Raw genomic sequence first — 27,873 nt, forward strand, 5'->3', positions numbered from 1 at the left:
TGTATGGTATACTATATGAGGAGGTTAGAATGTTATGTAGGTTAGACAAAAGCTTTTTTTTAATGAAAAAAACATTACCTCTCTGCTTCACAATAGCGTCCCGATCTCTTTCTAGTCACAGCATGCTATGTAGCTAATTACTCCATCCCCCCCCCCCAACTGCTAACAACAACAAAAACGCTTTACATTACACAGGCAGATGTCTCTCTGCTATGTGCACGGTGCTGCTCCGCTCTGACTGCTCCGTTCTACTTGCCCTGCCCCCTTTTTCCCTCTGTGCACTTTGCGCTTTGCTCTGCGGTTCTGCTTTTCATCCCTGGGGGACTTGGAGTCCTCTCATTCCAATCATTCCAGTTTCAGCGAACAATCGGCCCTCAGTTATTTAATAGCAGCGCGATCTCTCGCACCGCTCAGTCTGTTGTGAGATCTTCTCAGACGCACACCGTAGCAGCGCGCGCTCTCTCTCTCTCAGAGCAACAAATACTCTACATGATTTGCAGTTCCACTACATTTTATTAGGATTATTTTTTTTCCGTCAGCAAGAAATATAAACAATATACGCCGTGAACAACTTGCTTCCGTGGTGAGAATGTAAATTGGTAAGAGTTTAATTTAGCTGGGTTTTTTTTGGAATGAGTTGCTTTTACGCATGGTGGATAGGTCTTTCAAATTAGTATTATAGGCGAAAATTCGGGGTTGTTCCTTTTAACATGTTGTGTTATAGTAATGTTATAATAATTGTCATTTAATTCCTCATTACATATATTTTATACTTTTATTTAAAATGTCGGGAAGTAGGCTTTGGTCTGTGATCAAGTCTGAGAGTTCATCTGCACTTTATTGACAGTGAGTTTAAATAGTTTCATTGGGCTATATGTTTTATTTTCCTAGTTGAGACTGCAATGTTATCAGATGTGTGAAAGTCTACCCAGGCTGAGTGTGTTGACTATAGAGTTTATAGTATTTAGGCCCATGTATACAGTAAGCCTGTGTTATCCACACTGTTGACATTGTAGAGTAAACATACATTGTGTCTTTCAACAAAGCCTCAATGATCTCATTTGATCTCTGTCATACTTCTTCTGTATGTGCAAATAATTTGTAACCCCCCAAAAAGGACAAATCAGGCAATTTAATGGAATCTGAAAGGAAACAGTGTAGCTGGCAGCAGGAAATGACTCAATATAATGATATCCAATAACTAAAATATACATATTATTTTTTTCTTCAATACTTCAGGGTTTTGGCCTTTTTCTTTCAAAATAATACCTAGTAATATGGCTTGACAAGCTAATATCGGCCTATGGTTTACAGTGTTTGGTATGTTTGCAGTTACATGCTGAAGTAAATTCAACTTAATTATAATAGACTACCCTGAACTGAATGCAGAGTATCATGTACTAGAGTCCTAGCTCATTTTTTTTTTTTAAATGAATAGAAAAAGCCCAGAGGAGAATGTTGCAGGCGTTGTATTTGTGCACTAACTTGGTGTTACTATGGGAATAGGGGTGGCAGGTAGTCTAGTGGTTAGAGAGTCGGACCAGTAACCGGAAGGTTGCAAGATTGAATCCCCAAGCTGACAAGGTAAAACAAAAAAAAAATGATGTCGTTCTGCCCCTGAACAAGGCATTTAAGCCACTGTTCCTAGACCAGTTAACCCACTGTTCCTAGGCCAGTTAACCCACTGTTCCTAGGCCAGTTAACCCACTGTTCCTAGGCCAGTTAACCCACTGTTCCTAGGCCAGTTAACCCACTGTTCCTAGACCAGTTAACCCACTGTTCCTAGGCCAGTTAACCCCACTGTTCCTAGACCAGTTAACCCACTGTTCCTAGACCAGTTAACCCACTGTTCCTAGACCAGTTAACCCACTGTTCCTAGGCCAGTTAACCCCACTGTTCCTAGGCCAGTTAACCCACTGTTCCTAGACCAGTTAACCCACTGTTCCTAGGCCAGTTAACCCACTGTTCCTAGGCCAGTTAACCCACTGTTCCTAGGCCAGTTAACCCACTGTTCCTAGGCCAGTTAACCCACTGTTCCTAGACCAGTTAACCCACTGTTCCTAGACCAGTTAACCCACTGTTCCTAGGCCAGTTAACCCACTGTTCCTAGGCCAGTTAACCCACTGTTCCTAGGCCAGTTAACCCACTGTTCCTAGGCCAGTTAACCCACTGTTCCTAGACCAGTTAACCCACTGTTCCCCCGGGTAGGCCGCCATTGTAAATAACAATTTGTTCTTAACTGACTTGCCTGGTTAAATAACATGTATTAATTATAACGGCATTATAAGGCTTTATGTTAAATGCTACCAAATGTATTTAGCTAGTTACTTAGCTAGTTACTTGATTGAGCTAATTCTCTTATTGCTCTTCTATATAGATCTGTGGTTTATTAAGAATCCAAAAACATCCAACTCTTCAACACATCCATTCACTTAAATATTCTCTGATTGACTGAGATGAGAACTGCTGAGGAGTCTTCTGGCACGGTTCTACACCGTCTAATCCAGGAGCAGCTCCGTCACGGGAACCCCACAGACACCCGTACCCTCCTGGCCATCCAGCAGCAGGCCCTGCGTGGAGGCAGCAACAGCAGCGGAGGAGGCGGTACCGGATCACCCCGCTCCTCTCTGGAGAGCCTGACCCAGGAAGAGTCCCAGTTCATCCACATGTCCACCAGACAGGACCCCCAGGGCCAGGAGTACCAGGGGGACTACAAACACTGTGAGAGTGACTTCGTGTGTCATCTCTACCAGCTCCACAGACACGGAGAGGAGCTGCCCACCTATGAGGAGGCCAAGGCTCACTCTCAGTACCTGGCCTCGGTAGGGGCCCAGCAGGGTCAGCCTCAGCTGGGACCTGAGATGATGGATCACCAGGGAGATGGCCAGTGGGACCTGAAACGGAAGCACGCCCGGAGCCTCAGTGAGCGTCTCATGCAACTCTCCCTGGAGAGATCAAGCAGAGACATTCAGCCTCTCAGCTCCTCTCACAGTTACCCTCAACTGTCTAATGGCCACTCTGGGCCTGTTGAACACCAGGGGCCAGAGTTTCAGAGGGGACCTCCCCCAGACTACCCCTTCCTGGTCAGGCCTCCTGGATACATGCTCAGCCACTCACAGGAGACACACGGACACTACTATCAGGAACCACCTCCCTCATTCCAATCACAGCACAGGTAAATATTCCAATTATGGGTGCCAGACCAGTAATGACACCTTGTTTTCTATATGGGATGAATATAGCTTTATATCCCAGTGCCCCTCTATGGGTTTTACAACCAAGATGTTGTGAACGATACCGTTTGATACTCACGAGTCCCTCTCCTCTCCCCAGGTACGTACCTTCCCAGCCCCAGGCCGAAATGGTTCGACACAGTGTCCACTATGGTCCAGAGGTCTACACGAGCCACAGCAACACCAGTACTCACAACAACACTGCCCAAATGGACCTGTTGAGGGAGAACGAGAGACTAAGGAAAGAGTTGGAGGTGTACAGCGAGAAGGCCGCCAGACTTCAGAAGGTGAGAGACTCCTTGGTTACGGTGCCTTTTGGAATGCATCGTTGAGGTGGTTACGGTGCCTTTTGGAATGCATCGTGGAGGTGGTTACGGTGCCTTTTGGAATGCATCGTGGAGGTGGTTACGGTGCCTTTTGGAATGCATCGTGGAGGTGGTTACGGTGCCTTTTGGAATGCATCGTGGAGGTGGTTACGGTGCCTTTTGGAATGCATCGTCGAGGTGGTTACGGTGCCTCTTGGAATGCATCGTGGAGGTGGTTACGGTGCCTTTTGGAATGCATCGTTGAGGTGGTTACGGTGCCTTTTGGAATGCATCGTGGAGGTGGTTACGGTGCCTTTGGAATGCATCGTTGGTTACGGTGGGAATGCATCGTGGAGGTGGTTACGGTGCCTTTTGGAATGCATCGTGGAGGTGGTTACGGTGCCTTTTGGAATGCATCGTTGAGGTGGTTACGGTGCCTTTTGGAATGCATCGTGGAGGTGGTTACGGTGCCTCTTGGAATGCATCGTGGAGGTGGTTACGGTGCCTTTTGGAATGCATCGTTGAGGTGGTTACGGTGCCTTTTGGAATGCATCGTTGAGGTGGTTACGGTGCCTTTTGGAATGCATCGTTGAGGTGGTTACGGTGCCTTTTGGAATGCATCGTTGAGGTGGTTACGGTGCCTTTTGGAATGCATCGTGGAGGTGGTTACGGTGCCTTTTGGAATGCATCGTTGAGGTGGTTACGGTGCCTTTTGGAATGCATCGTTGAGGTGGTTACGGTGCCTTTTGGAATGCATCGTGAGGTGGTTACGGTGCCTGGAATGCATCGTTGACGTGCCTGCATCGTTGAGGTGGTTACGGTGCCTTTTGAATGCATCGTTGAGGTGGTTACGGTGCCTTTTGGAATGCATCGTTGAGGTGGTTACGGTGCCTTTGGAATGCATCGTTGAGGTGCCTTTTGTTAGGTGGTTACGGTGCCTTTGGAATGCATCGTTGAGGTGGTTACGGTGCCTCTTGGTGCCTTTTGGAATGCATCGTGGAGGTGGTTACGGTGCCTTTGGAATGCATCGTGAGGTGGTTACGGTGCCTCTTGAATGCATCGTTGTGGTTACGGTGCCTCTTGGAATGCCTCGGAATGCATCGAGGTGGTTACGGTGCCTTTTGGAATGCATCGTTGAGGTGGTTACGGTGCCTTTTGGAATGCATCGTCGAGGTGGTTACGGTGCCTTTTGGAATGCATCGTGGAGGTCCTTATACATCTCATTTTTATATATATTTTTATTTTGTATTTAACCTTTTAATTTATTTTTATTTAACCTTTATTTAACCAGGCAAGTCAGTTAAGAACAAATTATTATTTACAATGAAGGCCTAGGAACAGTGGGTTAACTATCTTGTTCAGGGGCAGAACCACATATTTACCTTGTCAGCTCGGGGATTCGATCTAGCAAGCTTTCGGCTTCGGGTTGCTGGCCCAACGCTGTAACCACTAGGCTACCTGCTGCCCCATTTAAAGTATACAGTCATTCTAATTCACATTTGACATGTACATTTTAGTCACGAGGAGGTGAGGAGGGGGTGAGGAGGGGGTGAGGGGTGGGTACTGTGGGATTATTTAAGATACTTATTGAAGAGGTCGGGTTTCAGATGTTTTAGGAAGATGGGCAGGGACTCTGCTGTCCTAGCTTCAGAGGTAAGCTGGTTCCACCATTGGGGTACCAGGACAGAGAAGAGCTTGGACTGGGCTGAGAGGGAGCTGCCCTCCCGTAGGGTGGGAGGTCAGAGAAGAGCTTGGACTGGGCTGAGAGGGAGCTGCCCTCCTGTAGGGGTGCCAGGACAGAGTAGAGCTTGGACTGGGCTGAGAGGGAGCTGCCCTCCCGTAGGGTGGGAGGTCAGAGAAGAGCTTGGACTGGGCTGAGAGGGAGCTGCCCTCCTGTTGGGGTGCCAGGACAGAGTAGAGCTTGGACTGGGCTGAGAGGGAGCTGCCCTCCCATAGGGTGGGAGGTCAGAGAAGAGCTTGGACTGGGCTGAGAGGGAGCTGCCCTCCCGTAGGGGTGACAGGACAGAGAAGAGCTTGGACTGGGCTGAGAGGGAGCTGCCCTCCCGTAGGGGTGACAGGACAGAGAAGAGCTTGGACTGGGCTGAGAGGGAGCTGCCCTCCCGTAGGGTGGGAGGTCAGAGAAGAGCTTGGACTGGGCTGAGAGGGAGCTGCCCTCCTGTTGGGGTGCCAGGACAGAGTAGAGCTTGGACTGGGCTGAGAGGGAGCTGCCCTCCCATAGGGTGGGAGGTCAGAGAAGAGCTTGGACTGGGCTGAGAGGGAGCTGCCCTCCCGTAGGGGTGACAGGACAGAGAAGAGCTTGGACTGGGCTGAGGGAGCTGCCCTCCCGTAGGGGTGACAGGACAGAGAAGAGCTTGGACTGGGCTGAGAGGGAGCTGCCCTCCCGTAGGGTGGGAGGTCAGAGAAGAGCTTGGACTGGGCTGAGAGGGAGCTGCCCTCCTGTTGGGGTGCCAGGACAGAGTAGAGCTTGGACTGGGCTGAGAGGGAGCTGCCCTCCCATAGGGTGGGAGGTCAGAGAAGAGCTTGGACTGGGCTGAGAGGGAGCTGCCCTCCCGTAGGGGTGACAGGACAGAGAAGAGCTTGGACTGGGCTGAGAGGGAGCTGCCCTCCTGTAGGGGTGCCAGGACAGAGTAGAGCTTGGACTGGGCTGAGAGGGAGCTGCCCTCCTGTAGGGGTGCCAGGACAGAGTAGAGCTTGGACTGGGCTGAGAGGGAGCTGCCCTCCTGTAGGGTGGGAGGTCAGAGAAGAGCTTGGACTGGGCTGAGAGGGAGCTGCCCTCCTGTTGGGGTGCCAGGACAGAGTAGAGCTTGGACTGGGCTGAGAGGGAGCTGCCCTCCCATAGGGTGGGAGGTCAGAGAAGAGCTTGGACTGGGCTGAGAGGGAGCTGCCCTCCCGTAGGGGTGACAGGACAGAGAAGAGCTTGGACTGGGCTGAGAGGGAGCTGCCCTCCCGTAGGGTGGGAGGTCAGAGAAGAGCTTGGACTGGGCTGAGAGGGAGCTGCCCTCCCGTAGGGGTGACAGGACAGAGAAGAGCTTGGACTGGGCTGAGAGGGAGCTGCCCTCCTGTTGGGGTGCCAGGACAGAGTAGAGCTTGGACTGGGCTGAGAGGGAGCTGCCCTCCCGTAGGGTGGGAGGTCAGAGAAGAGCTTGGACTGGGCTGAGAGGGAGCTGCCCTCCCGTAGGGGTGACAGGACAGATAAGAGCTTGGACTGGGCTGAGAGGGAGCTGCCCTCCTGTAGGGGTGACATGACAGAGTAGAGCTATGACTGAGCTGAGAGGGAGCTGCCCTCCCATAGGGGTGGGAGGACAGAGAAGAGCTTGGACTGGGCTGAGCGGGAGCTGCCTCCTGTAGGGGTGGGAGGACAGAGAAGAGCTTGGACTGGGCTGAGAGGGAGCTGCCCTCCCGTAGGGGTGGGAGGGCAGAGAGACCAGGTGTGGCAGAACAGAGTGCTCGGGTTGGGGTGTAGGGTTTGAGCATAACCTGAAGGTAGGGAGGGGCAGTTCCTCTTGTTGCTCCGTAGGCAAGCATCATGGTCTTGTAGTGGATGCGAGCTTCGACTGGAAGCCAGTGGAGTGTGTGGAGAAGGGGGGTGACATGGGAGAACTTGGGAAGGTTGAAAACCAGGAGGGCTGCAGCGCTCTGGATAAGTTGCAGTGGTTCGATGGTACAAGCGGGTAGCCCAGCCAACAGCGAGTTGCAGTAGTCCAGACAGGAGATGACAAATGCCTGGATTAGGACCTGCGCCTCTTTCTGAGTGGGGCAGGGTCGTACTCTACGAATGTTGTAGTGCATGATCCTACAGGAGCGAGTCACTGCTTTGATGTTTGCAGAGAACGACAAGGTGTTGTCCAGAGTCACGCCAAGGTTCTTTGCACTCTAGGAGGGGGGACACTGTGGAGTTGTCAACTGTGATGGAGAGGTCTGAGCGGGCAGGCCTTCCCCAGGAGAAAGAGCAGCTCTGTCTTGTCAAGGTTGAGCTTGAGGTAGTGGGCCAACATCCAAGCTTATAGATACCTGCCAGACACGCAAAGATGCATGTCGCCACCTGGGTGTTAGAAGAGGGGAAGGAGAACAGGAGTGGCAGCGATAGTAGAGACCACGTGATGATATTTCAGAGCCGAGTGCCTTGGTGTATAGAGAGAATTGGAGAGGGCCAAGAACCGAGCCCTGGGGGACACCAGTAGTGAGAGTACGTGGTGCAGACACAGATCTTCTCCATGTCACCTGGTAGGAGCGACCTGCCAACTAGGATGCAGTCCAAGAGTGTGCAGAGCCTGAGACGCCCGGTCAGCCTATCTGCTTGTAATACAGTTTAGTGACAGTAATAGTTATGAGTAAACTATAATTTGATTATATAAGCATTAATAGGTTTATTTCTAAGCCCCTGTTGGCATGCAAAGGCTGTAGAGGTAGGTAGAGAAGTATAAAGTGTGTGTGTGTTTGTTTACCATTGCTGCATATCAGATTTGCCCTCTTGCTGTGCTGTAGCAGGAATGTGCACAGTGGATGGATCAGAGGGACATTCATTTCTAGTGACAGACAGACGTATACAGGTTATTTCCACATCTTAAAGTATTGTACATTGAGACACTTCAGTCAATCCATTCATCCACAAACCTCTACCTTCCCCCCACAAACATCTACCTTCCCCACAAACCTCTACCTTCCCCACACAAACCTCTACCTTCCCCACAAACCTCTACCTTCCCCACACAAACCTCTACCTTCCCCACACAAACCCCTGCCTTCCCCCACACAAACCTCTACCTTCCCCCACACAAACCTCTACCTTCCCTCACACAAACCTCTACCTTCCCCACACAAACCTCTACCTTCCCCACACAAACCTCTACCTTCCCCACACAAACCTCTACCTTCCCCACACAAACCTCTACCTTCCCCACAAACCTCTACCTTCCCCACACAAACCTCTACCTTCCCCACAAACCTCTACCTTCCCCACACAAACCTCTACCTTCCCCACACAAACCTCTACCTTCCCCACAAACCTCTACCTTCCCCACACAAACCTCTACCTTCCCCTCACAAACCTCTACCTTCCCCCACACAAACCTCTACCTTCCCCACACAAACCCCTGCCTTCCCCACACAAACCTCTACCTTCCCCACAAACCTCTACCTTCCCCACACAAACCTCTACCTTCCCCACACAAACCTCTACCTTCCCCCACACAAACCTCTACCTTCCCCACACAAACCTCTACCTTCCCCACAAACCTCTACCTTCCCCACACAAACCTCTACCTTCCCCCACACAAACCTCTACCTTCCCCACAAACCTCTACCTTCCCCACAAACCTCTACCTTCCCCACACAAACCTCTACCTTCCCCACACAAACCCCTGCCTTCCCCCACACAAACCTCTGCCTTCCCCACACAAACCTCTACCTTCCCCCACACAAACCTCTACCTTCCCCCACACAAACCTCTACCTTCCCCACACAAACCTCTACCTTCCCCACACAAACCTCTACCTTCCCCACACAAACCTCTACCTTCCCCACACAAACCTCTACCTTCCCCACAAACCTCTACCTTCCCCACACAAACCTCTACCTTCCCCACACAAACCTCTACCTTCCCCCACACAAACCTCTACCTTCCCCCACACAAACCTCTACCTTCCCCACACAAACCTCTACCTTCCCCCACACAAACCTCTACCTTCCCCCACACAAACCTCTACCTTCCCCACAAACCTCTACCTTCCCCAACAAACCTCTACCTTCCCCCACACAAACCTCTACCTTCCCCACACAAACCTCTACCTTCCCCACAAACCTCTACCTTCCCCCACACAAACCTCTACCTTCCCCCACACAAACCTCTACCTTCCCCACAAACCTCTACCTTCCCCACACAAACGTCTACCTTCCCCACACAAACCTCTACCTTCCCCACAAACCTCTACCTTCCCCCACACCCCTCATTACATGGAACATTAACATTGCTTAGAGTTTCATATCCTGCTTGTGCTATCTGTTAGCCTGTGTGTTTTAAAACACATTCAGTTGAAATCACTACTAGTGTTCCTCTTTCAGAGACTGAAATGTCCTCAATATCTCTGGATCCTCCTCCCCCTGTTCTTCCACCAACTGCTCTTCCTCCTCCACCTCCTGCTCCTCCACCTTACCTGCCCCTGCTCCTCCACCTCCTGCTCCTCCACCTCCCGCTCCTCCTGCTCCTCTACCTCATGCTTCCCTTCCACCTGCTCCTGGTCCTCCTCCACCTCCTCCTGCTCCTCCTCCACATGTCTCATTCATTCAGTGTCCCAGTCTTGTGAGACCATTGATTCCTTGATTGTAAATCACCCCTCAAATTGTTGAGTTAATTGTCACTTTTCCACCGTCTGACTTTTCACCAGTGTTTTATTGTCACTTTTCCAATGTCGACTTTTGAGGACTGCCCCCCCCCTCAAAAGTGACCACTGGTGAGGATGTTTAAAGCTAGAGACCCTCGGACTGACAGTGTCCTCCTCTTGTGTTTCCCTCCAGCTGGAAGGAGAGATCCAGAGGATATCTGAGGCCTACGAGACCCTGATGAAGGGCTCAGCCAAGAGAGAGACCCTGGAGAAAACCATGAGGAACAAACTGGAGTCAGAGATCAAGAGACTGCACGACTTCAACAGGGACCTCAGAGGTAAGGCTACCAGCAGCTAGATGCTAATGCTAACGCAGCTAGTAATTGCGCAAATAATCAATGTTTTTTGATGTACTTACATAAATAAAGGTTAGATAAAGCTAATGGAAAGACTGCAGTGTGCTAAATCAGAGTCACACAGAGTGTTTCTTTCTGAAACAAAATGTACTTTGAAACAAAAGTATCCACACCTCACACACGTGGTTATGAAGACACCTTTACCATGTCAGATATGGAGTTGAAATGTATTACATTTTGAGTTTACATCCCAATATTACACTTTATACACATCACAGAAGAAAATCGTTTGACATAGAAACACCGTATTTTCGGGCAGGTTTAAAAATAAAAAAATTAAAAAATGTTTTTTTATTCGTGATAAAATTATTTTAAAAACATTAATAACTTTCCATCCATGAGGCCACAATGAGTGCAATTTGGTCATTTGACTGCAGGAAAGCTAGTAACCTGCAGCAAGACTCTTTAAGGGTTTAAGTGTGGCTCTTCCTTCCAACAAGTACTTATAGATCCTAATCGAGCTCCCTCCCTCTCTCTTTCACCTGTAGATCGTCTGGACAACGCTACCAAACGGCAGGAAGTTGAATCGGCAGACAGGAAACAGCAGGTCTTCACCAAACTCCTGGAACAAAGTAAGTAGAGATCAGATGCCAACATGTTAAGAGAGACGAAAGAGGAAGAGGAAGAGAGAAGAGGAAGCACTTCTTGTTACATACTTTTGATAATCGGGGAGGCAGCGTAACCTAGTGGTAAGAGCGTTGAACTAGTAACCAAAATGGTTGCGAGATCGAATCCTCAAGCTGACAAGGTTAAAAAGAAATCTCTCGTTCTGTACCTGAACAAGGCAGTTAATAACCCACTGTTCCTAGGTCAGATAACCCACTGTTCCAAGGCCAGTTAACCCACTGTTCCTAGACCAGTTAACCCACTGTTCCTAGGTCAGTTAACCCACTGTTCCTAGGCCAGTTAACCCACTGTTCCTAGACCAGTTAACCCACTGTTCCTAGGCCAGTTAACCCACTGTTCCTAGGCCAGTTAACCCACTGTTCCTAGGTCAGTTAACCCACTGTTCCTAGACCAGTTAACCCACTGTTCCTAGACCAGTTAACCCCACTGTTCCTAGACCAGTTAACCCACTGTTCCTAGGCCAGTTAACCCACTGTTCCTAGGCCAGTTAACCCACTGTTCCTAGGCCAGTTAACCCACTGTTCCTAGACCAGTTAACCCACTGTTCCTAGACCAGTTAACCCACTGTTCCTAGACCAGTTAACCCACTAGACCAGTTAACCCACTGTTCCTAGACCAGTTAACCCACTGTTCCTAGACCAGTTAACCCACTGTTCCTAGGCCAGTTAACCCACTGTTCCTAGACCAGTTAACCCACTGTTCCTAGGCCAGTTAACCCACTGTTCCTAGGCCAGTTAACCCACTGTTCCTAGGCCAGTTAACCCACTGTTCCTAGGCCAGTTAACCCACTGTTCCTAGACCAGTTAACTCACTGTTCCTAGGCCAGTTAACCCACTGTTCCTAGGCCAGTTAAACCACTGTTCCTAGGCCAGTTAACCCACTGTTCCTAGACCAGTTAACCCACTGTTCCTAGACCAGTTAACCCACTGTTCCTAGACCAGTTAACTCACTGTTCCTAGGCCAGTTAACCCACTGTTCCTAGGCCAGTTAAACCACTGTTCCTAGGCCAGTTCACCCACTGTTCCTAGACCAGTTAACCCACTGTTCCTAGGCCGTCCCACTTGTAAAATAAGTTAACCCACTGTTCCTAGGCCAGTTAACCCACTGTTCCTGCCAGTTAACCCACTGTTCCTAGGCCAGTTAACCCACTGTTCCTAGACCAGTTAACTCACTGTTCCTAGGCCAGTTAACCCACTGTTCCTAGGCCAGTTAACCCACTGTTCCTAGGCCAGTTAAACTGTTCCTAGGCCAGTTAACCCACTGTTCAACCAGTTAACCCACTGTTCCTAGAGTTAACCCACTTTCCTAGACCAGCACTGGGCAAGAGAGAGCAGGGCACTGGGCAAGAGAGAGCAGGGCACTGGGCAAGAGAGAGCAGGGCACTGGGCAAGAGAGAGCAGGGCACTGGGCAAGAGAGAGCAGGGCACTGGGCAAGAGAGAGCAGGCACTGGGCAAGAGAGAGCAGGGCACTGGGCAAGAGAGAGCAGGGCACTGGGCAAGAGAGAGCAGGGCACTGGGCAAGAGAGAGCACGGCACTGGGCAAGAGAGAGCAGGGCACTGGGCAAGAGAGAGCAGGGCACTGGGCAAGAGAGAGCACGGCACTGGGCAAGAGAGAGCAGGGCACTGGGCAAGAGAGAGCAGGGCACTGGGCAAGAGAGAGCAGGGCACTGGGCAAGAGAGAGCAGGGCACTGGGCAAGAGAGAGCAGGGCACTGGGCAAGAGAGAGCAGGGCACTGGGCAAGAGAGAGCAGGGCACTGGGCAAGAGAGAGCAGGGCACTGGGCAAGAGAGAGCAGGGCACTGGGCAAGAGGCAGGGCACTGGGCAAGAGAGAGCAGGGCACTGGGCAAGAGAGAGCAGGGCACTGGGCAAGAGAGAGCAGGGCACTGGGCAAGAGAGAGCAGGGCACTGGGCAAGAGAGAGCAGGGCACTGGGCAAGAGAGAGCAGGGCACTGGGCAAGAGAGAGCAGGGCACTGGGCAAGAGAGAGCAGGGCACTGGACAAGAGAGAGCAGGGCACTGGGCAAGAGAGAGCAGGGCACTGGGCAAGAGAGAGCAGGGCACTGGGCAGGGCAGGGCACTGGGCAAGAGAGAGCAGGGCACTGGGCAAGAGAGAGCAGGGCACTGGGCAAGAGAGAGCAGGGCACTGGGCAAGAGAGCAGGGCACTGGGCAAGAGAGAGCAGGGCACTGGGCAAGAGAGAGCAGGGCACTGGGCAAGAGAGAGCAGGGCACTGGGCAAGAGAGAGCAGGGCACTGAGCAAGAGAGAGCAGGGCACTGGGCAAGAGAGAGCAGGGCAAGAGAGAGTGTTTTCAGATCTGTTCGCAAGGGTTGTTTTTACAAATCACAGAGCTTTGTGAAACACTTCACCCTGGCATTCTGTGGCAGGCACATAGTTCAACTAGACCGTTGTCTGATATTGATGTGGTCTGTGGTCTGATATTGATGTGGTCTGTTGTCTGATATTGCTGCCGTGTTAATGTGGTCTGAGGTCAGAGGTCAGAGGGCAGGCTAGCGGGGTTTTCCCTGCTCTCAGGTCCTGCCTCCCTCCCCGTCCTGCTAACAGAGGTCGGCCTTGGCACTTGAACACCAGCCATTATTCACATCCTTCCACAGTAAATGCGGCTTAGATTCCTGGCATTTTTTCTGGTATGTCAGGCTGTTCCGTTCACCGGGAATGCCTCCCTCCCCACTCTGCTGCACATGGCTGCATAGCTGTTGAGCTGCCGAGCGCCCTCCCCTTCCTCATGGGCAACTAATGCAGGGTTTCCATTCCTCACTCACAACACACTGACCCCCTTGATAGATATGTCTCCCTCTTTGGGCATTTCTTTACCTCAGTATGTGACGTCAGGTTTACTCTCAACACTATCATCATCATCTGGCCTGTGGTAAAGCTTCACAACAATGATTTAGTGTATTGGGGGAATGGAGTTTAAAGAATCAAACACACTAAAGAATCAAACACATTAAAGAATCAAACACATTAAAGAATCAAACACATTAAAGAATCAAACACACTAAAGAATCAAACACATTAAAGAATCAAACACACTAAAGAATCAAACACATTAAAGAATCAAACACACTAAAGAATCAAACACATTAAAGAATCAAACACACTAAAGAATCAAACACATTAAAGAATCAAACACACTAAAGAATCAAACACATTAAAGAATCAAACACACTAAAGAATCAAACACATTAAAGAATCAAACACATTAAAGAATCAAACACATTAAAGAATCAAACACACTAAAGAATCAAACACATTGAAGAATCAAACACATTAAAGAATCAAACACATTAAAGAATCAAACACACTGAAGAATCAAACACATTGAAGAATCAAACACATTAAAGAATCAAACACATTAAAGAATCAAACACATTAAAGAATCAAACACACTGAAGAATCAAACACACTAAAGAATCAAACACATTAAAGAATCAAACACATTGAAGAATCAAACACATTAAAGAATCAAACACATTAAAGAATCAAACACATTGAAGAATCAAACACATTAAAGAATCAAACACATTAAAGAATCAAACACATTAAAGAATCAAACACATTAAAGAATCAAACACATTAAAGAATCAAACACATTAAAGAATCAAACACACTAAAGAATCAAACACATTAAAGAATCAAACACATTAAAGAATCAAACACTTTAAAGAATCAAACACATTAAAGAATCAAACACTTCAATGGGTTAAATCAGCTGCACGTGGTCTGTTATGGAACAGAATAGCGTTCAGGTTGAACAGTCACACTACCCTGACTGTTGGCCCTCCAGGAGCAATGATTAATTAGCCTATGAGGAATGCTGTTATTTTAACTGTGAAAATGTCAGTTGGTGTGCCGAAAAGGTGTTATCCTGAAAATTGACGGCCGTGTTTAGTTATTTGTAAGAAATACATTGCTTTTTCATTGTAAGATCAATTACTTGTGTGGCTGGCAGACAAATAACATTATACTTTGGTTGGCATCTGATAAAAATGAAGCTTTTTCCAATCTGAATGTTTTGCACTAATGTATCTCTTACATCTCTCTCTCTTCCTCTCTCTCTCTCTCTCTCTCTCTCTCTCCCCTCTCTCTCTCTCCTCTCTCTCTCTCTCTCTCTCTCTCTCTCTCTCTCTCTCTCTCTCTCTCTCTCCTCTCTCTCTCTCTCTCTCTCTCTCTCTCTCTCTCTCTCTCTCTCTCTCTCTCTCTCTCTCTCTCTCTCTCTCTCTCTCTCTCTCTCGCTCTCTCTCTTAGATGAGGAACAGCAGCGGGAGGTGCAGCGTCTGCGTGGCTCCGGGGAGGAGTGGCTTCGGCGCCAGGAGGTGCTGGAGCAGGCCCTGGGGTCGGCACAGGCCCGTAACCTGGCCCTGGAGGAGGAGCTTAGGAGGAAGAGGGCGTACGTAGAGAAGGTAAAGCGGCTGCAGAGTTCCCTGGGCCAGCTACAGGCAGCCTGTGAGAAGAGAGAGGCCCTGGAACTGAGGCTGAGGACCAGGCTGGAGCAGGAGCTGAAGAGCCTCCGATCAGCACAGGTGAGCAGGAGAGGAGACACATGGTGTGGGCTGTTCAATGTCGGTTCTGGAGGGCCTCTCCTCCTCTCCTTCTAATCAGGGACTTATTCAGACCTGGGACACCAGCTGGGTGCAATTAACTAGTAGGTAGAAACAAAAACCTGAAGTGTTTTGGCCCTCAAGGACAAGAATTGAACAGCACTGGTATATAAAATGAAACCTTCGGATCCACCTTGACGTGTCAAATTTGACGACCCCTAAGTCTGTACAGTAAAAATAGTCTTCCAAAACAATCCATTCCATTTCCTTCCACGGTGTCAGTCCCACAGCACGGCTAGCGGTCCTGGCTCCCTGCCCTCTGATCTGAGCTCCATGGTGTCTGTACAGCAGCAGCAGCTGGCTGAGAGAGAAGAGAGGGTCCTGGCTCTGGAGGCTGACATCACACACTGGGAACAGAAGTACCTGGAGGAGAGCACCATGAGGCAGTTCGCTATGGACGCAGCCGCCACCGCTGCAGCTCAGAGAGACAGCAGCGTCATCAAGCACTCGCCTCGTCACTCACCCGACAACAGCTTCAACGACCACCTGCCATTCAGCCACAGGCACCGGGAGATGGAGAACAGGTACAATTTCTGCTTTTAACTTCCTGCTCACTGAAGGCTACACAGTAACGTCAGTTGGTCTGACCTAGGTTCAGATAGAGATCAACATAGTGATCTGACTGACTTCATATGCAATCGTTGTGTGTGTGTAGAGTCCGAGCGTTGCACTCCCAGCTCCTGGAGAAGGATGCAGTGATCAGGGTGTTACAGCAACGGACTGGACGGGAGCAGAACAGGCTAGAGCAGCAGGACCTCCGTCCAGCCAAGTCCGTCCCCTCCATCAGCACCGAGCAGCAGGCCCTCCGTCCAGCCAGGTCCGTCCTCTCCATCAGCACCGAGCAGCAGGACCTCCGTCCAGCCAGGTCCGTCCCCTCCATCAGCACCGAGCAGCAGGACCTGCATCCAGCCAGGTCCGTCCCCTCCATCAGCACCGAGCAGCAGGACCTGCATCCAGCCAGGTCCGTCCCCTCCATCAGCACCGAGCAGCAGGACCTGCATCCAGCCAGGTCCGTCCCCTCCATCAGCACCGAGCAGCAGGACCTGCGTCCAGCCTCCGTCCCCTCCATCAACACTGATGGCCCAGTGGAGCAACCCATCCAGGGGAAAGGTGAGCTCTAGGGCCCAAGGTCACAAGTCAAACACTAGGTCCCCTCACCTGGTTGTCTAGGTCTCAGTAAGGAAATCTCCTCACCTGGTTGTCTCAGTAAGGAACTCCCCTCACTTGGTTGTCTAGGTCTTAGTAAGGAACTCCCCTCACCTGGTTGTCTAGGTCTCAGTAAGGAACTCCCCTCACCTGGTTGTCTAGGTCTTAGTAAGGAACTCCCCTCACCTGGTTGTCTAGGTCTCAGTAAGGAACTCCCCTCACCTGGTTGTCTAGGTCTTAGTAAGGAACTCCCCTCACCTGGTTGTCTAGGTCTCAGTAAGGAACTCCCCTCACCTGGTTGTCTAGGTCTCAGTAAGGAACTCTCCTCACCTGGTTGTCTCAGTAAGGAACTCCCCTCACCTGGTTGTCTAGGTCTCAGTAAGGAACTCCACTCACCTGGTTGTCTCAGTAAGGAACTCCCCTCACCTGGTTGTCTAGGTCTCAGTAAGGAACTCCACTCACCTGGTTGACTAGGTCTCAGTAAGGAACTCTCCTCACCTGGTTGTCTCAGTAAGGAACTCCCCTCACCTGGTTGTCCAGGTCTCAGTAAGGAACTCCCCTCACCTGGTTGTCTAGGTCTCAGTAAGGAACTCCCCTCACCTGGTTGTCTAGGTCTCAGTAAGGAACTCACCTGGTTGTCTAGGTCTCAGTAAGGAACTCACCTGGTTGTCTAGGTCTCAGTAAGGAACTCACCTGGTTGTCTAGGTCTCAGTAAGGAACTCCCCTCACCTGGTTGTCTAGGTCTCAGTAAGGAACTCACCTGGTTGACTAGGTCTCAATACGGAACTCCCCTCACCTGGTTGTCTAGGTCTCAGTAAGGAACTCCCCTCACCTGGTTGTCTCAGTAAGGAACTCCCCTCACCTGGTTGTCTCAGTAAGGAACTCTCCTCACCTGGTTGTCTAGGTCTCAGTAAGAAACTCCCCTCACCTGGTTGTCCAGGTCTCAGTAAGGAACTCTCCTCACCTGGTTGTCTAGGTCTCAGTAAGGAACTCCCCTCACCTGGTTGTCTAGGTCTCAGTAAGGAACTCACCTGGTTGACTAGGTCTCAGTAAGGAACTCCCCTCACCTGGTTGTCTAGGTCTCAGTAAGGAACTCCCCTCACCTGGTTGTCTCAGTAAGGAACTTCCCTCACCTGGTTGTCTCAGTCTTAGTAAGGAACTCCCCTCACCTGGTTGTCTCAGTCTCAGTAAGGAACTCCCCTCACCTGGTTGTCGAGGTCTCAGTAAGGAACTCCCTCACCTGGTTGTCCAGGTCTCAGTAAGGAACTCCCCTCACCTGGTTGTCTCAGTAAGGAACTTCCCTCACCTGGTTGTCTCGGTCAGTAAGGAACTCCCCTCACCTGGTTGTCTCAGTCTCAGTAAGGAACTCCCTCACCTGGTTGTCTAGGTCTCAGTAAGGAACTCCCTCACCTGGTTGTCCAGGTCTCAGTAAGGAACTCCTCACCTGGTTGTCTAGGTCTCAGTAAGGAACGCCCCTCACCTGGTTGTCTCAGTAAGGAACTCCCCTCACCTGGTTGTCTCAGTAAGTAACTCCCCTCACCTGGTTGTCTAGGTCTCAGTAAGGAACTCCCCTCACCTGGTTGTCTAGGTCTCAGTAAGGAACTCCCCTCACCTGGTTGTCTAGGTCTCAGTAAGGAACTCACCTGGTTGACTAGGTCTTAGTACGGAACTCCCCTCACCTGGTTGTCTAGGTCTCAGTAAGGAACTCCCCTCACCTGGTTGTCTCAGTAAGGAACTCCCCTCACCTGGTTGTCTCAGTAAGGAACTCTCCTCACCTGGTTGTCTAGGTCTCAGTAAGGAACTCCCCTCACCTGGTTGTCCAGGTCTCAGTAAGGAACTCTCCTCACCTGGTTGTCTATGTCTCAGTAAGGAACTCCCCTCACCTGGTTGTCTAGGTCTCAGTAAGGAACTCACCTGGTTGTCTAGGTCTCAGTAAGGAACTCCCCTCACCTGGTTGTCTAGGTCTCAGTAAGGAACTCACCTGGTTGACTAGGTCTCAGTAAGGAACTCACCTGGTTGTCTAGGTCTCAGTAAGGAACTCCCCTCACCTGGTTGTCTCCGTAAGGAACTTCCCTCACCTGGTTGTCTCGGTCTTAGTAAGGAACTCCCCTCACCTGGTTGTCTCAGTCTCAGTAAGGAACTCCCCTCACCTGGTTGTCTAGGTCTCAGTAAGGAACTCCCCTCACCTGGTTGTCCAGGTCTCAGTAAGGAACTCCCCTCACCTGGTTGTCTCAGTAAGGAACTTCCCTCACCTGGTTGTCTCGGTCTTAGTAAGGAACTCCCCTCACCTGGTTGTCTCAGTCTCAGTAAGGAACTCCCCTCACCTGGTTGTCTATGTCTCAGTAAGGAACTCCCCTCACCTGGTTGTCCAGGTCTCAGTAAGGAACTCCCCTCACCTGGTTGTCTAGGTCTCAGTAAGGAACTCCCCTCACCTGGTTGTCTCAGTAAGGTACTCCCCTCACCTGGTTGTCTCAGTCTCAGTAAGGAACTCCCCTCACCTGGTTGTCTATGTCTCAGTAAGGAACTCCCCTCACCTGGTTGTCTAGGTCTCAGTAAGGAACTCACCTGGTTGTCTAGGTCTCAGTAAGGAACTCCCCTCACCTGGTTGTCTAGGTCTCAGTAAGGAACTCCCTGGTTGACTAGGTCTCAGTAAGGAACTCCCTGGTTGTCTAGGTCTCAGTAAGGAACTCCCTCACCTGGTTGTCTCCGTAAGGAACTCCCCTCACCTGGTTGTCTAGGTCTCAGTAAGGAACTCCCTCACCTGGTTGTCTCAGTCTCAGTAAGGAACTCCCTCACCTGGTTGTCTAGGTCTCAGTAAGGAACTCCCCTCACCTGGTTGTCCAGGTCTCAGTAAGGAACTCCCCTCACCTGGTTGTCTAGGTCTCAGTAAGGAACTCCCCTCACCTGGTTGTCTCAGTAAGGAACTCCCCTCACCTGGTCTCAGTAAGTAACTCCCCTCACCTGGTTGTCTAGGTCTCAGTAAGGAACTCCCTCACCTGGTTGTCTAGGTCTCAGTAAGGAACTCCTCACCTGGTTGTCCAGGTCTCAGTAAGGAACTCCCCTCACCTGGTTGTCTCAGTAAGGAACTCCCTCACCTGGTTGTCTCGGTCTTAGTAAGGAACTCCCTCACCTGGTTGTCTAGGTCTCAGTAAGGAACTCCCCTCACCTGGTTGTCTATGTCTCAGTAAGGAACTCCCCTCACCTGGTTGTCCAGGTCTCAGTAAGGAACTCCCCTCACCTGGTTGTCTAGGTCTCAGTAAGGAACTCCCCTCACCTGGTTGTCTCAGTAAGGTACTCCCCTCACCTGGTTGTCTCAGTCTCAGTAAGGAACTCTCCTCACCTGGTTGTCTATGTCTCAGTAAGGAACTCCCCTCACCTGGTTGTCTAGGTCTCAGTAAGGAACTCACCTGGTTGTCTAGGTCTCAGTAAGGAACTCCCCTCACCTGGTTGTCTAGGTCTCAGTAAGGAACTCACCTGGTTGACTAGGTCTCAGTAAGGAACTCCCCTCACCTGGTTGTCTAGGTCTCAGTAAGGAACTCCCCTCACCTGGTTGTCTCCCCCTCACCTGGTTGTCTCGGTCTTAGTAAGGAACTCCCCTCACCTGGTTGTCTCAGTCTCAGTAAGGAACTCCCCTCACCTGGTTGTCTAGGTCTCAGTAAGGAACTCCCCTCACCTGGTTGTCCAGGTCTCAGTAAGGAACTCCCCTCACCTGGTTGTCTAGGTCTCAGTAAGGAACTCCCCTCACCTGGTTGTCTCAGTAAGGAACTCCCCTCACCTGGTTGTCTCAGTAAGTAACTCCCCTCACCTGGTTGTCTAGGTCTCAGTAAGGAACTCCCCTCACCTGGTTGTCTAGGTCTCAGTAAGGAACTCCCCTCACCTGGTTGTCTAGGTCTCAGTAAGGAACTCACCTGGTTGACTAGGTCTTAGTACGGAACTCCCCTCACCTGGTTGTCTAGGTCTCAGTAAGGAACTCCCCTCACCTGGTTGTCTCAGTAAGGAACTCCCCTCACCTGGTTGTCTCTTCTCAGTAAGGAACTCTCCTCACCTGGTTGTCTAGGTCTCAGTAAGGAACTCCCCTCACCTGGTTGTCCAGGTCTCAGTAAGGAACTCTCCTCACCTGGTTGTCTATGTCTCAGTAAGGAACTCCCCTCACCTGGTTGTCTAGGTCTCAGTAAGGAACTCACCTGGTTGTCTAGGTCTCAGTAAGGAACTCCCCTCACCTGGTTGTCTAGGTCTCAGTAAGGAACTCACCTGGTTGACTAGGTCTCAGTAAGGAACTCCCCTCACCTGGTTGTCTAGGTCTCAGTAAGGAACTCCCCTCACCTGGTTGTCTCCGTAAGGAACTTCCCTCACCTGGTTGTCTCGGTCTTAGTAAGGAACTCCCCTCACCTGGTTGTCTCAGTCTCAGTAAGGAACTCCCCTCACCTGGTTGTCTAGGTCTCAGTAAGGAACTCCCCTCACCTGGTTGTCCAGGTCTCAGTAAGGAACTCCCCTCACCTGGTTGTCTCAGTAAGGAACTTCCCTCACCTGGTTGTCTCGGTCTTAGTAAGGAACTCCCCTCACCTGGTTGTCTCAGTCTCAGTAAGGAACTCCCCTCACCTGGTTGTCTAGTCTCAGTAAGGACTCCCTCACCTGGTTGTCTAGGTCTCAGTAAGGAACTCCCCTCACCTGGTTGTCTAGGTCTCAGTAAGGAACTCCCTCACCTGGTTGTCTCAGTAAGGTACTCCCCTCACCTGGTTGTCTCAGTCTCAGTAAGGAACTCTCCTCACCTGGTTGTCTATGTCTCAGTAAGGAACTCCCCTCACCTGGTTGTCTAGGTCTCAGTAAGGAACTCCCTGGTTGTCTCTCAGTAAGGAACTCTCCTCACCTGGTTGTCTAGGTCTCAGTAAGGAACTCACCTGGTTGACTAGGTCTCAGTAAGGAACTCCCCTCACCTGGTTGTCTAGGTCTCAGTAAGGAACTCCCCTCACCTGGTTGTCTCCGTAAGGAACTTCCTCACCTGGTCTCGGTCTTAGTAAGGAACTCTCACCTGGTTGTCTCAGTCTCAGTAAGGAACTCCCCTCACCTGGTTGTCTAGGTCTCAGTAAGGAACTCCCTCACCTGGTTGTCCAGGTCTCAGTAAGGAACTCCCCTCACCTGGTTGTCTCAGTAAGGAACTCCCCTCACCTGGTTGTCTCAGTAAGGAACTCCCCTCACCTGGTTGTCTCAGGTCTCAGTAAGGAACTCCCTCACCTGGTTGTCTATGTCTCAGTAAGGAACTCCCCTCACCTGGTTGTCCAGGTCTCAGTAAGGAACTCCTCACCTGGTCTCTCAGTAAGGAACTCCCTCACCTGGTTGTCTCTAGGTCAGTCTCAGTAAGGAACTCCCTCACCTGGTTGTCTATGTCTCAGTAAGGAACTCCCTCACCTGGTTGTCCAGGTCTCAGTAAGGAACTCCCCTCACCTGGTTGTCTAGGTCTCAGTAAGGAACTCCCCTCACCTGGTTGTCTCAGTAAGGTACTCCTCACCTGGTTGTCTCAGTAAGTATCCCCTCACCTGGTTGTCTAGGTCTCAATTAAGGAACTCCCCTCCTGGTTGTCTTGTCACCTGTCTGTCTCATTCAGACAATTGGTTGTCTCCGTACCATCTTGTCTCTCTTGTAAGTCCCCTCACCTGGTTGTCTCAGTCTCATTAAGGATCTCCCTCCCTGGTTGTCTGTCTCAGTGCTCCCCTCACCTGGTTGTCCAGGTCTCATTAACCATCTTCCTGGTTGTTGTCTCACCTGCTCAGACAATTAACTCCCCTTCCTGGTTGTCTAGTGCAGTAAGGAACTCCCCTCACCTGGTTGTCTCTCAGTAAGGAACTCCTCACCTGGTTGTCTAGGTCTCAGACAATTAACTCCCTCACCTGGTTGTCTAGGTCTCAGTAAGGAACTCCTCACCTGGTTCTCAGTCTTGGTTGTCTGTCTCAGACAATTAACTCCCTCATCTTTCCTCAGTAAGGAACTCCCTCACCTGTTGTCTGTTCCCCTCACCTGGTTGTCTCAGACAATTAACCATCTTCTCTCTTCACCTGTTGTCTGTCTCAGTAAGGAACTCAGACAATTAACCATCTTCCTCTTGTTGTCTGTTATTCAGACAATTAACCATCTTCCTCTTGTTGTCTGTTATTCACCTGGTCGTCTGTCTCAGTAAGAACTCCTCATCTTCACCTGGTTGTCTGTTATTCCCCTCAGACAATTAACCATCTTCCTTGTCTGTCTGTGCTCCCCTCAGACAATTAACCATCTTCCTCTTGTTGTCTGTGGATTCAGACAATTAACCATCTTTCCCTGTTGTCTGTGTCAGACAATTAACCATGTTCCTCTTGTTGTCTGTGCTCAGAAGAATCAATTAACCATCTTCCTCTTGCCTGGAGGAATGTCTGTGCGGCAGACAATTGGGGAGAAATCCCGGTGAGGGACCATTTTTTGTTTTAATAAAAATGCTTCCTCTTGGATTGTCTGTGCTCAGACAATTAACCATCTTCCTCTTGTTGTCTGTGCTCAGACAATTAACCATCTTCCTCTTGTTGTCTGTGCTCAGACAATTAACCATCTTCCTCTTGTTGTCTGTGCTCAGACAATTAACCATCTTCCTCTTGTTGTCTGTGCTCAGACAATTAACCATCTTCCTCTTGTTGTCTGTGCTCAGACAATTAACCATCTTCCTCTTGTTGTCTGTTATTCAGACAATTAACCATCTTCCTCTTGTTGTCTGTGCTCAGACAATTAACCATCTTCCTCTTGTTGTCTATGCTCAGACAATTAACCATCTTCCTCTTGTTGTCTATGCTCAGACAATTAACCATCTTCCTCTTGTTGTCTGTGCTCAGACAATTAACCATCTTCCTCTTGTTGTCTGTTATTCAGACAATTAACCATCTTCCTCTTGTTGTCTGTGCTCAGACAATTAACCATCTTCCTCTTGTTGTCTGTGCTCAGACAATTAACCATCTTCCTCTTGTTGTCTGTGCTCAGACAATTAACCATCTTCCTCTTGTTGTCTGTGCTCAGACAATTAACCATCTTCCTCTTGTTGTCTGTGCTCAGACAATTAACCATCTTCCTCTTGTTGTCTGTGCTCAGACAATTAACCATCTTCCTCTTGTTGTCTGTTATTCAGACAATTAACCATCTTCCTCTTGTTGTCTGTGCTCAGACAATTAACCATCTTCCTCTTGTTGTCTGTGCTCAGACAATTAACCATCTTCCTCTTGTTGTCTGTTATGCTCAGACAATTAACCATCTTCCTCTTGTTGTCTGTTATCAGACAATTAACCATCTTCCTCTTGTTGTCTGTGCTCAGACAATTAACCATCTTCCTCTTGTTGTCTGTGCTCAGACAATTAACCATCTTCCTCTTGTTGTCTGTGCTCAGACAATTAACCATCTTCCTCTTGTTGTCTGTGCTCAGACAATTAACCATCTTCCTCTTGTTGTCTGTTATTCAGACAATTAACCATCTTCCTCTTGTTGTCTGTGCTCAGACAATTAACCATCTTCCTCTTGTTGTCTGTTATTCAGACAATTAACCATCTTCCTCTTGTTGTCTGTGCTCAGACAATTAACCATCTTCCTCTTGTTGTCTGTTATTCAGACAATTAACCATCTTCCTCTTGTTGTCTGTGCTCAGACAATTAACCATCTTCCTCTTGTTGTCTGTGCTCAGACAATTAACCATCTTCCTCTTGTTGTCTGTGCTCAGACAATTAACCATCTTCCTCTTGTTGTCTGTGCTCAGACAATTAACCATCTTCCTCTTGTTGTCTGTTATTCAGACAATTAACCATCTTCCTCTTGTTGTCTGTGCTCAGACAATTAACCATCTTCCTCTTGTTGTCTGTGCTCAGACAATTAACCATCTTCCTCTTGTTGTCTGTGCTCAGACAATTAACCATCTTCCTCTTGTTGTCTGTTATTCAGACAATTAACCATCTTCCTCTTGTTGTCTGTTATTCAGACAATTAACCATCTTCCTCTTGTTGTCTGTGCTCAGACAATTAACCATCTTCCTCTTGTTGTCTGTGCTTCAGACAATTAACCATCTTCCTCTTGTTGTCTGTGCTCAGACAATTAACCATCTTCCTCTTGTTGTCTGTGCTCAGACAATTAACCATCTTCCTCTTGTTGTCTGTTATTCAGACAATTAACCATCTTCCTCTTGTTGTCTCTTTAACCATCTTCCTCTTGTTGTCTGTGCTTCAGACAATTAACCATCTTCCTCTTGTTGTCTGTGCTCAGACAATTAACCATCTTCCTCTTGTTGTCTGTGCTCAGACAATTAACCATCTTCCTCTTGTTGTCTGTTATTCAGACAATTAACCATCTTCCTCTTGTTGTCTATGCTCAGACAATTAACCATCTTCCTCTTGTTGTCTGTGCTCAGACAATTAACCATCTTCCTCTTGTTGTCTGTGCTCAGACAATTAACCATCTTCCTCTTGTTGTCTGTTATTCAGACAATTAACCATCTTCCTCTTGTTGTCTGTGCTTGTAGGGAAGAGCCTCTCTGATGACCAGACGGCTGCTGCAATGTCTCCTCTCTCCCTGCCCCCGCACCAACACCCCTGCACCCCGTTGCCCCGGCCCACCCCGTTGCCCCGGCCCACCCTGTTGCTCCTGTCCAAGCCCCAGAGCAGGGACTGCAGCACCCAGTGTGACCGTGATATCCTAGCCCAGGAGGTGGATCTTACAGTGGATCCTACCAGCATGCTAGCACCCTCTGAGGCTTCCTCAACCTCAACACCTGCCTCCGGTGTGTAGCCTACTGTTTCCTATTCCTGAAATGTTTGTTGAGTGTGTAGAAACAGTTCCCGGGACCCAGAATGAGCTCGGACACCTAGTCACCTATGAGCTCGGACACCTAGTCACCTATGAGCTCGGACACCTAGTCACCTATGAGCTCGGACACCTAGTCACCTATGAGCTCGGACACCTAGTCACCTATGAGCTCGGACACCTAGTCACCTATGAGCTCGGACACCTAGTCACCTATGAGCTCGGACACCTAGTCACCTATGAGCTCGGACACCTAGTCACCTATGAGCTCGGACACCTAGTCACCTATGAGCTCGGACACCTAGTCACCTATGAGCTCGGACACACCTAGTCACCTATCACCTATGAGCGCGGACAGTCACCTATGAGCTAGTCACCTATGAGCTCGGACACCTAGTCACCTATGAGCTCGGACACCTAGTCACCTATGAGCTCGGACACCTAGTCACCTATGAGCTCGGACACCTAGTCACCTATGAGCTCGGACACCTAGTCACCTATGAGCTCGGACACCTAGTCACCTATGAGCTCGGACACCTAGTCACCTATGAGTTCGGACACCTAGTCACCTGTGAGCTCGGACACCTAGTCACCTATGAGCGCGGACACCTAGTCACCTATGAGCTCGGACACGTAGTCACCTATGAGCTCGGACACCTAGTCACCTATGAGCTCGAACACCTAGTCACATACAATACAGAGAAATGACGTGTGGAGTGGAATTACAACGGAACACAGGCTTTATACGAAGTAGCAGACATATAGTGGGTTCGACGGCCACCCATTGATTGTCTTTGTCAAACATTACAGCTTGATTGTGGCCCACTGACCCTCTGTCTATGTTTGTACTGCTTAACTCATTGTGGAGCTAAAATCCTTGCAGTTTTTAATCCAGTGTCTAAAACATGGTTATTTTTTTCCTTTACACCTCAGAGCACTTCCTGGCACCAACCAACACACACCAGAGCTCCAGAAGTTCAGACTCAGCAGCAGAAGTGGTGGAAATCCTAATTTAAGAAACGCCGAACTGTGGGCTCCGCTGTGGGATGGATGGTGACAACACGGTAGACGGCCAAGAGATCCTCATGTCCTGTATGTCCCTCCCAACGAGGAGAAGACAACCTGTCGGTCTGTCTCTGGTCAGACTGACCTCCAGATGGACACTTCCTTTGGAGAAGGACAGACAGTTTGGAGACATGGACATGTTCTACCTACCTACCTACCTACCTACCTATCTAACTATCTACCTACCTACCTACCTACCTACCTACCTACCTACCTACCTACCTACCTACCTACCTACGGGGAAGAATCCAGAAGTGTTTAGCTGACAGAGCAGAGTGGAGAAGCTACCTACCTACCAACCAACCAACCAACCAACCAGAGTGGAGAAGCTGTGGGTAATCGGACTAAGGAAAGTGTTTAGCAGACAGAGCAGAGTGGAGAACTTGTGGGTAATCGGACTAAGGAAAGTGTTTAGCAGACAGAGCAGAGTGGAGAAGCTACCTACCTACCAACCAACCAACCAACCAGAGTGGAGAAGCTGCTCTTCCCTGGACCGTTTATCTCTTTTCCACCTAGAAAAGTGAAGAGGAACTTTAGTTGTCTGTGTTCTCTAGTGGACCTGCCAGGTGTTCTCTAGTGGACCTGCCAGAAGTTCTCTAGTGGACCTGCTAGTGGATCTGCCAGGTGTGACTAGTGGACCTGCCAGGTGTTCTCTAGTGGACCTGCCAGAAGTTCTCTAGTGGACCTGCTAGTGGATCTGCCAGGTGTAACTTGTGGACCTGCCAGGTGTTACTAGTGGACCTGCCAGGTGTTACTAGTGGACCTGCCAGGTGTTACTAGTGGACCTGCCATGTGTTACTAGTGGACCTGCCAGGTGTTACTAGTGGACCTGCCAGGTGTTACTAGTGGACCTGCCAGGTGTTACTAGTGGACCTGCCAGGTGTTACTAGTGGACCTGCCAGGTGTTACTAGTGGACCTGCCAGGTGTAACGAGTGGACCTGCCAGGTGTTACTAGTGGACCTGCCAGGTGTACTAGTGGACCTGCCAGGTGTTACTAGTGGACCTGCCAGGTGTTACTAGTGGACCTGCCAGGTGTTACTAGTGGACCTGCCAGGTGTTACTAGTGGACCTGCCAGGTGTAACGAGTGGACCTGCCAGGTGTTACTAGTGGACCTGCCAGGTGTTACTAGTGGACCTGCCAGGTGTTACTAGTGGACCTGCCTCCAAGGTGCACGGACAGGATTCTGCCTGTATGTCATTGGTGTTGTGTTTTAATTTAATGTATTTATATTCTTATTAAAGTGTTGCTCATTTTGTGATGTGTTTTGTGTGAAGAGTTGTGTTGTTTGGCCTTTAAGAAAGTCTGTCTGTCTGTCTGTCTGTC

General features: G+C 49.7%; 1 protein-coding gene and 2 long non-coding RNA genes across 11 annotated transcripts; 1 reads left to right on the plus strand and 2 right to left on the minus strand.

Annotated features, from left to right (window-relative positions):
• Nucleotides 1-273: 273 nt before the first annotated feature.
• Nucleotides 274-27,311, plus strand: LOC118381110 (angiomotin-like 2a). 6 transcript variants are annotated; one of them, XM_052475637.1, is made up of 11 exons: nucleotides 274-599; nucleotides 2,378-3,175; nucleotides 3,334-3,520; nucleotides 10,073-10,217; nucleotides 10,784-10,867; nucleotides 15,189-15,463; nucleotides 15,764-16,065; nucleotides 16,197-16,406; nucleotides 16,455-16,651; nucleotides 25,203-25,460; nucleotides 26,417-27,311. In XM_052475637.1, exons 2-11 carry the CDS (start codon nucleotides 2,457-2,459, stop codon nucleotides 26,497-26,499), a joined length of 2,460 nt encoding a protein of 819 aa, XP_052331597.1. In that variant the 5' UTR covers nucleotides 274-599; nucleotides 2,378-2,456; the 3' UTR covers nucleotides 26,500-27,311. The 6 variants fall into 6 exon arrangements, with proteins under 6 accessions (XP_052331597.1, XP_052331598.1, XP_052331599.1 ...); XM_052475638.1 differs by having other exon boundaries at nucleotides 16,503-16,651; XM_052475639.1 differs by having other exon boundaries at nucleotides 16,197-16,358.
• On the minus strand, nucleotides 16,689-20,597 carry LOC127910731 (uncharacterized). The gene is made up of 3 exons (XR_008076040.1): nucleotides 20,493-20,597; nucleotides 18,198-18,299; nucleotides 16,689-17,287 (listed from the first exon to the last, which is right to left on the minus strand). It is a non-coding gene; the product is annotated as an uncharacterized LOC127910731 (long non-coding RNA).
• LOC127910730 (uncharacterized) lies at nucleotides 27,114-27,873 on the minus strand. 4 transcript variants are annotated; one of them, XR_008076036.1, is made up of 3 exons: nucleotides 27,553-27,873; nucleotides 27,378-27,487; nucleotides 27,114-27,245 (listed from the first exon to the last, which is right to left on the minus strand). It is a non-coding gene; the product is annotated as an uncharacterized LOC127910730 (long non-coding RNA). The 4 variants fall into 4 exon arrangements; XR_008076039.1 differs by having other exon boundaries at nucleotides 27,400-27,487; nucleotides 27,531-27,873; XR_008076037.1 differs by having other exon boundaries at nucleotides 27,531-27,873.

The sequence above is a fragment of the Oncorhynchus keta genome, chromosome 22, assembly GCF_023373465.1.
Source record: "Oncorhynchus keta strain PuntledgeMale-10-30-2019 chromosome 22, Oket_V2, whole genome shotgun sequence".
Lineage (NCBI taxonomy): Eukaryota > Metazoa > Chordata > Actinopteri > Salmoniformes > Salmonidae > Oncorhynchus > Oncorhynchus keta.